Raw genomic sequence first — 13,308 nt, 5'->3', positions numbered from 1 at the left:
ACCCACAACAGAATCAGAGATAGTAAACAAGGGCTTTATGTTAGTGCAGGGGTGTCAAACTCATTTTAGATCGGGGGCCACATGGGGAAAAATCTACTCCCGAGTGGGCCGGACTGGTAAAATCATGACACGATAACTTAAAAATGAAGACAACTTCAGATTGTTTTCTTTGTTTAAAAATAGAAGAGGCATATTCTGAAAATGTACAAATCATAATGTTGTTGTTGTTTTTTACACTTACATGTTGCGGTTAATAGTATGCTATCTTTATTTGTCGTTATTTATGCTTTCTGAATAAATTATGTAATAATGTCTATCAGTCAACTCATTGGTGTTCATTTTCAATCTATCAAGATAAAAAAATTAATACCAAAATCAAATTACAGGATGTTATGTATGTACTTCGCTCATTTTCCTCGACTGGTGCACTAACATGTGGTTTATTTTTTTTTACATATGTAGCATCATCTACAAAGATACAAATAATTGCTACTGCGACATCTAGTGGACACATTTAGAACAGCAGTTTCTTTCATTAAAAAATGTCGGCTCATTTTTATACTTAGCAAAGTCATCCCGCGGGTCGGATAAAACCTGTTTGCGGGCCGTACGTTTGACACCCCTGGCCTACACGAAATGCATCTCTTTAATCAAAAAGATTTTAAAAAATTGCAAATCTGGACATTTGTAAAAATAATTACTAAAACATACTGTAGTTTGGAGGTAAAGTCCTGTCATCTCCACGAGGTCTCTGCTTCATGTTCTTTATGCCCCTGATTGAATTGTGGGGTGTAGCACTGTCACTCTTAATGGAGTGATCTCTAATTGGCCAGCATTACCTATCTTTTGGCTCTGGCTTGTGTCAAAAGGCAGATGGACACATAACAGTGTTATTTAACCTAGCACTTCCTGTACATTGCTAAAAAATAAAGGACACGCGCATGAATGAATAAATGGCAGTGTTGAAAGTGGTGATGCAACGCTGCTGTAATTTATTTGTATTAACTTTAAAGCAGGGGTGTCAAACTCATTTTAGCTCAGTGGCCACAGGGAGGAAAAAGCTATTCTAACACGGGCCGTACTGGTCAAATCATGGCATAATAATTTTAAAATACAGACAAATTCTAAATTGTTTTCTTTATCTTACTTAGGCCAAAACTAGAACAAGCACAATCTGAAAATGTACACATGACAAATAATCCTCTTGGCAAAACATTTTAAGTTAGTTGAAAATTCTGAGGAAAAAATTGTCGCAGTTTCAAAGACACCATGAAGAACGCAATGAACTAAGACTTTTTCCTAAGTGTATTAACAAATCCGTTAAACTAAAGACGCATTTGGAGAAGCAACCAAGTGTTTCCTCAAACTCCCACCCACATTGGTGACATCCACAATTGCCACAACACACTAATTTATCATCATTTAAATATTACAGTTATAATATCATCAAAACAATTGTCAAAATGACACCATAATAACCGAATTAAAGGTAACATGACTACAAACGTAACTAATGTGAACATGGTAGATTGAAGCATAAAATAAAATAGAACAAACAACAAAAGTAGAAACATACATTTTTACAACGGAGTTCAGAGTGCACACCGTGCCGTCATTGGAGTAGCGGCAGCCAATCCAGAGTTTCCAATCCAAAACAGTGTCATGTGGGTTACACTGGAATTGCTATTGCGACACCCAGTAGACACATTTAGAAAGGCAGTTTCTTACACCATTCTTCCAAAAGCGCATTGGTGAGGTCACACACTGATGTTGGTGGAGAAGGCCTGGCTCTCAGTCTCTGTTCTAATTCATCCCAAAGGTTTTCTATCGGGTTCAGATCAGGACTCTGTGCAGGCCAGTCATCCATATCTTTATGGACTTTGCTTTGTGCACTGGTGCACGGTCATGTTGGAAGAGGAAGGGGCCCGCTCCAGGAGTTGGGATTGGCCCCTTAGTTCCAGTGAAAGGAACTTTAAATGCTCCAGGATACAAAAACATTTTGGACAATTCCATGCTACCAACCTTGTGGGAACAGTTCGGAGTGGGCCCCTTCCTCTTTCAACATGACTGTGCACCAGTGCGCAAAGCAAGGTCCATAAAGACATGGATGACAGAGTCTGGTGTGGATGAACTTGACTGGCCTGCACAGAGTCCTGACCTAAACCCGATATAACACCTTTGAGATGAATTAGAACGGTGACTGAGAGCCAGGCCTTCTCGACCAACATCAGTGTGTGACCTCACCAATGCGCTTTTGGAAGAATGGTGGAAAATTCCTATAAACACAGTCCGCAACCTTGTGGACAGCCTTCCCAGAAGACTTGAAGCTAAAATAGCTGCAAAAGGGGGACCCGTATCATATTCACTATGTAAAGCGCTTTGAGTCACTAGAGAAAAGCGCTATATAAATATAATTCACTTCACTTCACATATTGAACCCTATGGGTTAGGAATGGGATGGCACTTCAAGTTCATATGTGAGTCAAGACAGGTGGCCAACTACTTTTGGCAATAGAGTGTACATAACCATTATTATTTGCACCTAAAAATACAACATATAAATAATCTTCAGATTATTAGAGTACAATACTGCTAGTTTTAATGTGGTTTACTAAAAAAGGTCATCAAAAGCATCACAGCATATCGTAGCAAACACTCCACCTCGTGCCCGAGAACAGCAGACAGTGTGTAATGTCCGCCCATAAAGGAGACTCATCATTAATAGAAATGACATGTTATTAAGCTCAGTATTAGCTATCTATAAAATCTTTAAAGCCTTGCCCGGCGTCGAGGACACATGCTAATAAGCTCACAACCTTTAATGAAGCAATATGCGTAAGTAAGCGGCCATTATGGTCTGATTTGTGTGCTACTTTATTACACTAAGCACGGGCTATAGACACGTATTCAATAGAAATCAAGCCGGTCAGGATATTACCCCGCTTAATAGCAAGGCAGTATTGCTATTTTAGCTGTTACTGTTACATCCTTATTGCTGATATTGTGAAGTATCATGTGCATACAGGAAAAAGCGACAGTTGTTCCCAGTTTGGAGTCATACCTCCCAGTGCTGGATTCTCATTGGTTGAGGTCTTGGGCTAAACCGGAGTCACACCTGCTTCCTCCCACCGGCTCGACACGAGCACACCCTGAGGGGACGGAGCAACCCATTAAAACTGTGAAGTTTAGTTAAACAAATGTTTGCACACATAGGAGGGACACATGTTTGAGAAGAGTCAATGGTGTCTTATTGCGCAGTATTTTCTCGTGGGAATTGAAATTTCCGTTAACAGCACTCACGTCCGAAGAGCTTCTTTCGCTTTCTTAGCTGCCGGGGGACGCCCGGTCGCTCCCGGTGCGTCCTCTGAGCCGGGGTGGACATGGTCCTGGTTGTGTTGTCCGACCTGTCCAGGTTGCCAATCACCTTGAGCGAAAGCACACAATCAGTGAGAGTCTCTCAGATATAATATGAGAAATGAACTGAGCAGCTCCTTTGAAAGCCTGCAGTCATTTGTATCAGGCATGGGAAAATACAAATACCATTGTTCTCCTGCAGGCACATGTGTAGTACTGTCATGTACTTCAGTGTCTACGTCTTGTCCCAGAAGGGGAATAGCGCTCACAACTGTAGTTTGGCCTACTTTGTGTACTGTAGGACCTTGCATGAACTTTGTAAGTCAGTGTTTTTCAACCTTTTTTAAACCCAGGCACATTTTTTTCATTGAAAAAAATCCTGAGGCACACCACAAGCAGAAATCATAAAACAATTCAACTCAGTAGCCGTTATTGACGTTAAAGAGTCGTTCTCGCAATTGCTGGATATGAATTCAACCCATAACCAACCGTGCATCACTATAGCTCTTGTCTCAAAGTCCACGGGGAAGACCCAGGACACGTTGGGAAGACTATGTCTCCCGGCTGGCCTGGGAATGCCTCGGGATCCCCCGGGAAGAGCTGGACAAAGTGGCTGGGGAGAGGGAAGTCTGGGCTTCCTTGCTTAGGCTGCTGCCCCCGCGACCCGACCTCGGATAAGCGGAAGAAGATGGATGGATGGATGGAAGTGTCACGACCTGTCACATCACGCCGTGACTTATTTTGAGTTTTTTGATGTTTTCCTGTGTGCAGTGTTTTAGTTCTTGTCTTGCGCTCCTATTTTGTAGTTTTTTCCTGTTTTGTTGGTATTTTCCTGTTGCGGTATTGTGTGTTCCTTGAGCGCTATTCTCCGCACCTGCTTTGTTTTCGCAATCAAGACTATATAAGTTGAGCGGACGCTATCCTTCTTTGTGAGGACATTGTTGATTGTCATGCCATGTACTTTGTGGACGCCATCTGCTTCACACGCAGTAAGTCTTTGCTGTCGTCCAGCATTTTGTGTTTTGTTTACTTTGCAGCCAGTTCAGTTTTAGTTTTGTTTTGCATAGCCATGCTTAAGCGTCAATGCCTTTTCTTAGCGGCGCTCGCCTTTTGTTATTTTTGGTTTGAGAATTAGATACCTTTTTACCTGCACGCTGCCTCCCGCTGTCGTCTGCATATTGTGATTATGACATGTTACCGACATCTGCAAAGCAATTAGCTACCTGCTGCCACCTACTGATATGGAAGTGAATAACATGGTGAGTCTGCCGAGCTCTAGACAGAACAGACACTCAACAACGGCACATTATTTGCGGATTAAAATTACTGGTGTGCAAAAAATATTTTTAACCCAATTAGGTGAAATTACATAATCTCCCACGGCACACCAGACTGTTTCTCACGGCCGCGGCACAGTGGTTGAAAAACACTGCTCTAAGTAACATAGCGAAGATGAATAAAAACCAAATGTAATGATCCATCCTTCAATGAAATTGGTTAGGTAGTTTTTGCTAACCTGACCCATTAACAAGGAAACAACGAAAACCTAACTATGACCTCCCTGGTGGGTCTCAGTATTGTGCAGAACAGGCCAACAATCAGGACTTGGATCGGCACCACCACCACCTACATACCACTATGTTTAAATACTGTTATTATACGTATGCGTTATTCTACAATAAAGTGACATTTAAAAAATGTTGATGTGTATTTTAAATGGATCCAAACAAAACTGTATTTTTATTTATTTTTTAGGCCAAAAATACATTTCCCTAAATTACAGAAAATGTCTAAAAATAATGCCTATTACAGACTGTTAATTAAAGTGATAACACATATATCTTTAGTGTATTAGGCTGAATGAGCAGGTATCGGACACCTCAGACTCATACTCGCTCATCCATACAGACTGGACACTGGCCGAGAGTTAATGGGCGGCCGAGGGTAGATTCGGCTCTCTTGGTTGCTTTGTTGGGTCCGCTCCTGTCTCTGGCCATGCTGCCCCCACCCCAGCAGACGATGCCGTGGAACACCGCAGAGGCCACCACAGTGTGTATTTTTGTTTTTTTGTTTTGTTGATTTACTTTTGTGGCTGTGTGTAGAATTGGCTGTTTGCATCAGCTCTGCTCTTTTAATGTATCTAATGTCCTTTGTGTTCTTTGATGTTTCCCTCTTACACACATGTTTATGTGTGCTATGGCTATGAGGTTTTTTTCCCCTTGGCCTCAGTCTGGACCCTCTCTCCAGGGGCCCAGGCTTAGACGGAATATATTTATTTTCCTCACCTGAACAGTTTAAGAACAACATTTCTCAACGAGCTATTGTAAGGAATTTAGGGATTTCACCATCTACGGTCCATAATATCATCAAAAGGTTCAGAGAATCTGGAGAAATCACTGAATGTAAGCAGCAAGGCCGACAACCAAAATTGAATGCCTGTGACCTTTGATCCCCCAAGCGGTACTGCTTCAAAAACCAACATCAGTGTGTAAAGGATATCACCAAATGGGCTCAGGAACACTTCAGAAAACCACTGTCATTAACTACAGTTTGGCGTTACATCTGTGAGTGCAAGTTAAAACTCTAAAATGCAAAGTGAAAGCCATTTATCAGCAACACCCAGAAACGCAGCCCGCTTTGCTGGGCCCGAGCTAATCTAAGATGGACTGATGCAAAGTGGAAAAGTGTTCTGTGATCTGACGAGTCCACATTTCAAATTATTTTTGAAAACTGCAGACGTAGTGTCCTCCGGACCAAAGAAGAAAAGAACCATCCGGATTGTTGTAGCCGCAAAGTTCAAAAGCCAGTATCTGTGATGGTATGGGGGTGTATTAGTGCCCAAGGCATGGGTAATTTACACATCTGTGAAGGCACCATTAATGCTGAAATGTACATACAGGTTTTGGAGCAACATATAATGTCATCCTAGCAACGTTATCTTGGACGCCCCTGCTTATTTCAGCAAGACAATGCCAAGCCACGTGTTACAACAGCGTGGTTTCATAGTAAAAGAGTGCGGGTACTGGACTGGCCTGCCTGTAGTCCAGACCTGTCTCCCATTGAAAATGTGTTGCGCAATATGAAACGTAAAATACCACAACGGAGACCCAAGAATGGGAAAGAATTCCACCTGAAAAGCTTAAAAATGTGGACTCCTCAGTTCCCAAACGTTTACTGAGTGTTGTTAAAAGGAAAGGCCATGTAACACAGTGGTAAAAATGCCCCTGTGCCAACTTTTTTGCAATGTGTTGCTGCATTAAATTCTAAGTTAATGATTATTTGAAAAAAATAAAAAATACGTTTCTCAGTTCGAACATTAAATATTTTGTCTTTGCAGTCTATTCAATTGAATATAAGTTGAAAACAATTTGCAAATCATTGTATTATGTTTTTATTTACAATTTACAGAATGTGCCAACTTCACTGGTTTTGGGTTTTGTAAATACAAAAAAAAAAAGTTTAAAAAAAAGCCCACCACACAATGTTGAAAATGACCATGAATATGCATTTTTATATTGGTTAACAATAATATAATAACTTTTTATTTTGTTTTGTTCTTCATTTTTTTATTTTTTTTTATTTTTTTTGCCAGGGACCTGTTACCTATCCCTGAATTTAGGAAATGTCCAAAATGCCATACTTAGAATGTTTACTAAAGTACAATCAACATAATGTAATGGAAGTGCATCTTTATATGAATCAAATCAATCAATGGGCCATTGCATTTTTTAAATATTTTTTTTGCCTACATATCCTTGAATTAAAGAAAATGTCTAAAACAACCCCACCAAAAAATGTTGAAAGTGTCCATTCAAAATCAAGAATAAGAATTTTGACATTAGTCAAAAATAATATATGTATATATATATATATATATATATATATATATATATATATATATATATATATATATATATATATATATATATATATATATATATATTTTGTATATGTGTGCCTAAGATACTAACTTTCAAACTATCCCTGAAGTAAAGAAAATGTCTAAAAATGCCTGACTTGGAATGTTAACAAAAGTAAATACACCGGTGTCTTGGATGTGCACTTTTAAACAAATTAAGGTCCATTCTGTATGTTTTGCTGTGGATTTTGATTACATATCCATGAATTACAGAAAATGTCTAAAAACGCCCTGCCATATAAACGTGACAAGTGACAATTGAAAATCATGGACGTGCATTTTTACATGGATCCACAAAAATAGAATGACTTTCCCTTGGCTGCTGATCCAATCTGTATATTTTTGCAAGAGATACCCAACTCTGACATACGCCTAAATGTCTAAAAGTGCCTTGTCTTCCTAGGTCAGGGGTCGGCAACCCAAAATTTTGAAAGAGCCATATTGGACCGAAAATTAAAAAAAAATAAAAATCTGTCTGGAGCCGCAAAAAATTAAAAGCCTTGTATAAGTGTTAGAATGAAGACAACACATGAAGTAAGTGTCTATATTAGCTATATTAGCCTACTATCAAAATGACTATGTGTTGCAGGCTGATGCAAATCTTTGTTGACAGAAATGTTGAAATGTAATATTTATTCCACACATTTTTACAACATTCGATATCATTAGTATATGAAGTAAATGAAGGCTTCTCAGAGGTTGAGATAATTCCTGGAAATTACTGGCATGAAAATGCCAAAGGTATAGATGTGTGTGTCCAAGTTAAAGGAAACGTCAGGCTATCTTCTTCTAATGGATTTATTACAAACTTTGCAAGCTGGGTAACATTTGCTGTGGTCTATAACGGCCCACAAATAACGATCAGAAATGTGGCCATTGTTAAATACATATAATATGTCATGAGACATGCAAATATAAATTGAATTAAGAGGACTTAAAGGAAATGAAATGAGCTCAAATATACCTACACACGAGGCATAATGATGCAATATGTACATACAGCTAGCCTAAATAGCATGTTAGCATCGAATAGCTTGCAGTCATGCAAAGACCAAATATGCCTGATTAGCACTCCACACAAGTCAAAAACATCAACAAAGCTCAACTGTGTGCCTTCACGCACAGCATTGAAAGTTTGGTGGACAAAATAAGACAAAAAAAAGGAGTGGCATAAAACACGTCTTAGAAAGTCGGAAAAAGTTGTACATGTAAACCAACTACGGTGAGTTCAAAGACCGCCAAAATTAGTAGGACAAAACGGCGCTCGCCAAATAGTCTCTAATCACTGAAGCGTGTTTAATATAAACAGTGCGATTTCTAACAATTAGGGAGGTTTGGGTCATGTTTGTCCTCCGAGAGAAATCATATTAAAACAAAAAATATATTATTTCCCTCATCTTTTTCCATTTTTCATACATTTTTGAAAAAGCTCCAGAGACCTAACCTGACTCTCGCCAGATCCTTGTAGTTCACTGAGCTCCACACAAGGATCTGGGACTTCTCAATATCAATCAATCAATCAATGTTTATTTATATAGCCCTAAATCACAAGTGTCTCAAAGGGCTGTACAAGCCACAACAACATCCTCGGTACAGAGCCCACATACGGGCAAGGAAAACTCACCCCAGTGGGACGTCAATGTGAATGACTATGAGAAACCTTGGAGAGGACCGCATATGTGGGTAACCCCCCCTCTAGGGGAGACCGAAAGCAATGGATGTCGAGTGGGTCTGACATAATATTGATGTATTTCAGAAGGCGGGGCCTTGTAAAAAAAATCATTGTATGTGATTGGATAAACCACTTGTCCGTTATCTTGAATGACATGTTACTTCAACCACGTGTCTTGGGCATGACGTTAAAGTGCATCCGGCGGTGGAGGCTCCTCTAAAGGGTCTTGGGGCACTGGGAGGTTAACCCCTTTACTACTTTTACCCCAGGTGGCCCTTGGCAAAGGCCAAGTACCTGACTGCCCTCTAGCCAGGGATACGGTGAAGACCTCAACGGCGGAGCAGGCGGAAGACGGTAAATGTAAGAACGACCACAACGGCTGTGATGGGGGAATAAGGCACCCCCACATCCATGTGGGCCCAGTTATGGGGAAATAACAACCCAAGACCTCAATGGTGGAACAGGCGGAGGATGACTGCTAACCCTATGGAGCCTCACAACGGCTGGGATGGCGGATGAAGGCTGCAGCAGAAAAGGGTCCCCAGTCGTCTTGGACTCCATGCCACTGGACCCTGACCCGGATCTGTCAAGGATCGTGTGGTGACTGTCTGTGCACCAGTCTCCCCACGTTAAACAAAGTCCCGCACTGGCATCCTCTGTAAAGGGATACACCCCTACCAGGAGGATCGTCATACTCGTTTCGAGTGACCACCAATGATGACTTCAACCACTCACATCCAAATCAACCCGTGACGCTGATGACAGCGACGCTGGGAAATCCAAAACAGAACAGCGGACATATTGGATAACGACAGAGCGAAAAGTTCTCTGTTTATCTTTTAAATAATTAATATTCGATAGATCCGACAAAACAGTTGCAATAGCAGAATCAATGTCAGCACACGACTCCTCGCTGCGTGCCGCCATTGTTGTTTGAATCAGTCGCTTCGGCGCTACGTCACATCTATGAAATCCCGCCCGGCGATCCTGATTGGTTCATTATTTTTTGCTATCTTGAAGGAGTTTGCATTGCCCTCGAGCCCAGATCCTTGTGTGGAGCTCAGCGAACTACAAGGATCTGGCGAGAGTCAGGTTACCAGAGACCCACTAGGCCGCCGCTAAAGAGCCGCGGGTTGCCGACCCCCGTCCTAGGTCATTGCCCCACAACCCAAAGTACTTCGCCGAGGCCACAGAATCCTAATACAATCGTGCCCAAATTGAACACCATTTTAGCTACCCAGCGCCTGCACCTGACTGAATTTTGTCATTCAACATTCATGTCTAATCAATTTTAATGCATCCCCGTAAAAACCAGCGGGTCCGTCCTTGGTCCGTCCCTCCACAAAGTTTGGTCGAACCTCCTTGGCGGAGGTAAATGCCAAACCCTTTTCGTACACGTCCATGTAAAAAATGTCGGTGGGTGCTTTTTCAAAAAGTTGCACATTTGACGAGATAGAGCGGCCAACTTGAAAAATGTTCCGCCGAGTGTTTCTTTATCTAAAACTTGCACTAACTTGCCAGATAATTACATGCGGAGTACTTTGGAGAAGTCCTCCTGCTAAGCAGATATGGCTGCCAGGGAGGCATTAATCTCCTCATGCAACATACAGCACATAGCCAAGGACGTTCTCCTCTGTCTTGTAGCCACACACACACACACACACACACACACACACACACACACACACACACACACTCACACACCCTTCCTTTCCAAATCAGATTCACATTTCTGAGGGCTGACTCTGACCTCACGGCAAATGAAGCGTGGCTCCTCCAGCTCCAGAGCGGCAATCAAAACGGTGCGGGCTGAGTAATTACAAAAAAGAGTGGCGGGAGGGAGAATTGATGCGGTTTTGTCATTTAATATTGCTGAGAGGTGTTTTCAAAAAGGTTAACCTCCTTCATATACTCTTGCATGTCAAATGAGGTCAATATGGGTGCAGTGAAGACCCCAAATGGACTGTCGGCTGGGTCGTGGCGAGCCAAGACATAAGGGTCTGTAATGAATTTGTCCTACTTCTGCAATTTCTTTGGGAAGTCATTTTTTAGTCCCAATAACTTTGTTTATGGCATATTTATTGTGTCAGAGTTACAACAATTTCGGACAAAAATATGGCCGCTAGTTCTCAGAGGCAGGGTAGTGGTGTGCAGATCGATACTGAAATATCGATACCATCGGTATGCTCTAGTATTGATTCTCAAATCAAAATGACAATACTTTTGATCATTTAGTTATTTGAGATAATGTATACAGAAACACAGCGTAAAGTAACTAAATAATTGAGTGTTTCTTAATCATAAGGCTCCTTAGAGCAGTGTTTTTCAACCTTTTTTGAGCCGAGGCACATTTGTTGCGTTGAAAAAATTTGGAGGCACACCACCAGCAGAAATCATTAAAAAACTAAACTCAGTTGACAATAAGAAGTCGTTCTCGCAATTGTTGGTTGTGCATTCAAACCATAACCAACCATGCATCACTATATTGTCTCAAAGTAGGTGTACTGTAACGACCTGTCACATCACGCCGTGACTTATTTTGAGTTTTTTGCTGTTTTCCTGTGTGTAGTGTTTTAGTTCTTGTCTTGCGCTCCTATTTTGGTGGCTTTTCCTGTTTTGTTGGTATTTTCCTGTAGCAGTTTCATGTCTTCCTTAAACGCTGTTCCCCGCATCTGCTTTGTTTTAGCGATCAAGAATATTTAAGTTGTTGCTATCCTTATTTGTGGGGACATTGTTGATTGTCATGTCATGTTCGGATGTACTTTGTGGACGCCGTCTTTGCTCCACAGTAAGTCTTTGCTGTTGTCCAGCATTCTGATTTTGTTCACTTTGTAGCCAGTTCGGTTTTAGTTTCGTTCTGCATAGCCTTCCCTAAACTCAAATGCCTTTTCTTAGGGGCACTCGCCATTTATTTATTTTTGGTTTAAGCATTAGATACCTTTTTACCTGCATTCTGCCTCCCGCTGTGGTCTGCATATTGTGATCACGACAAACCATCATCGTCTCACACGGTGTGTTTCCGACATCTACAAAGCAATTAGCTCCCTGCTGCCACCTACTGATATGGAAGAGTATTACACGGTTACTCTGCCGAGCTCTAGACAGCACCGATTTTTAACCCAAATAGGTGAAATTACATAATCTCCCACGGCACACCAGACTGTATCTCACGGCAGCACAGTAGTTGAAAAACACTGCTTTAGAGGGCCGCCAAAAAATATCTGTTTCTCAGTCGTGTGTCTGTATGGGTCGCAGCGGTAGTCAGTTGTAATACACTTTTCCACCACTCGTAGCAGTAATGACAATCTCAAAAAAAAAAGAGGAAGTCTAAAGTTAAAGTCAAGGAGAAGTTTCTTCAGCGCAAAAATTATGACTAAAGTGACAAAGCAGCAACACTTAAAATAAACTGCTTTTTAAATTTTACCAGACACATTAGGTATATTTGCACAAAGTATCAGATCGGTACCGTTGATTAACACTTTTGCCTTATCAGTCTCTCCACATCATTTTACGCAAATTCAACCAAATTTAAGACAACTGCTTCTGCATAGAAACATACTTCTATATCCTCCTGAGAACTAGCATCCACTGCAGTGTACATTTGTTTTTGGTCTATTTTTCATCAAATTAAAAATTTCTGATTTAGTTCTTGCATTTTGTTTTTTTTGTTTGTTTGTTTTAACCAAAAAGAAATAAAACACAAATACATATCTACTACAGCGGACGTGAGTGTTTAGTCAAATTTTTTGGTCAGAATTGTTTAAGAATTTTTATTTATTGATTTATTTTTGCTAAACAATATTTTGTTTTCTTTACACAGAAAAATAGACCGAAAACAAATGTTCAATGCAGTTAATACTGGTTCTTAGGAAGATACGTACACTTATTGTAAGGTTTTTGGGAAGTTGGTGATTAGTTCAACATTGCAAAAAAAGAAAATACTTCTTGATTGCGATTGTTGGCCATGCTTATCGGACAGAGACTATAGACCATTTATTTCTCTCGTCAGAATTACACATTTAGAATTTTATTTTTTTAGTTTTTTGCAGCACATGTTAGTTTTTTTTAGAAAGAAATAGACCAAAAAATGTCTACTGCAGTTACTTTGTAAGATTTACAGGTAATTGCATGTTTTACATAGAGTTTTTTTTGGTCCAGATAGAAATAGATCAACAACAAACATACTCTAGTGGACAGTTCATTCATGTTATTTATTTATTTATTGCATAACAGTATGTTGTTGTTGTGTTTAAAAAAGAAAAAAAAAGAAATAGACCAAAACAAATGTCCACTGCGGTGGACACTGGTTCACAGGAGGATATGTATTGCTGTAACGCAGTGATTCGCAAACTGAGGTACAGGT

The 13,308-nt window shown here is 40.4% G+C and overlaps 1 protein-coding gene across 1 annotated transcript in view; it reads right to left on the bottom strand.

Moving 5' to 3' along the window:
• Positions 1-2,531: 2,531 nt before the first annotated feature.
• The window catches only part of ofcc1 (orofacial cleft 1 candidate 1), a 261,434-nt gene continuing 250,657 nt past the window's right edge, over positions 2,532-13,308 (bottom strand). Inside the window, exons 23-24 of the mRNA XM_062021233.1 lie at positions 3,301-3,424; positions 2,532-3,149 (exon numbers count right to left, since the gene is read on the bottom strand). Coding sequence (XP_061877217.1) covers positions 3,079-3,149; positions 3,301-3,424 — 195 coding nt within the window. The 3' untranslated portion in view covers positions 2,532-3,078. The remainder of the gene's footprint in view (positions 3,150-3,300; positions 3,425-13,308) is intronic.

Source organism: Entelurus aequoreus, linkage group LG15 (assembly GCF_033978785.1).
Source record: "Entelurus aequoreus isolate RoL-2023_Sb linkage group LG15, RoL_Eaeq_v1.1, whole genome shotgun sequence".
In the NCBI taxonomy this organism is placed as follows: Eukaryota; Metazoa; Chordata; class Actinopteri; order Syngnathiformes; family Syngnathidae; genus Entelurus; species Entelurus aequoreus.
Note: the sequence above shows the minus strand (reverse complement) of the source record. Positions and strands in the feature narration are given on the sequence as shown.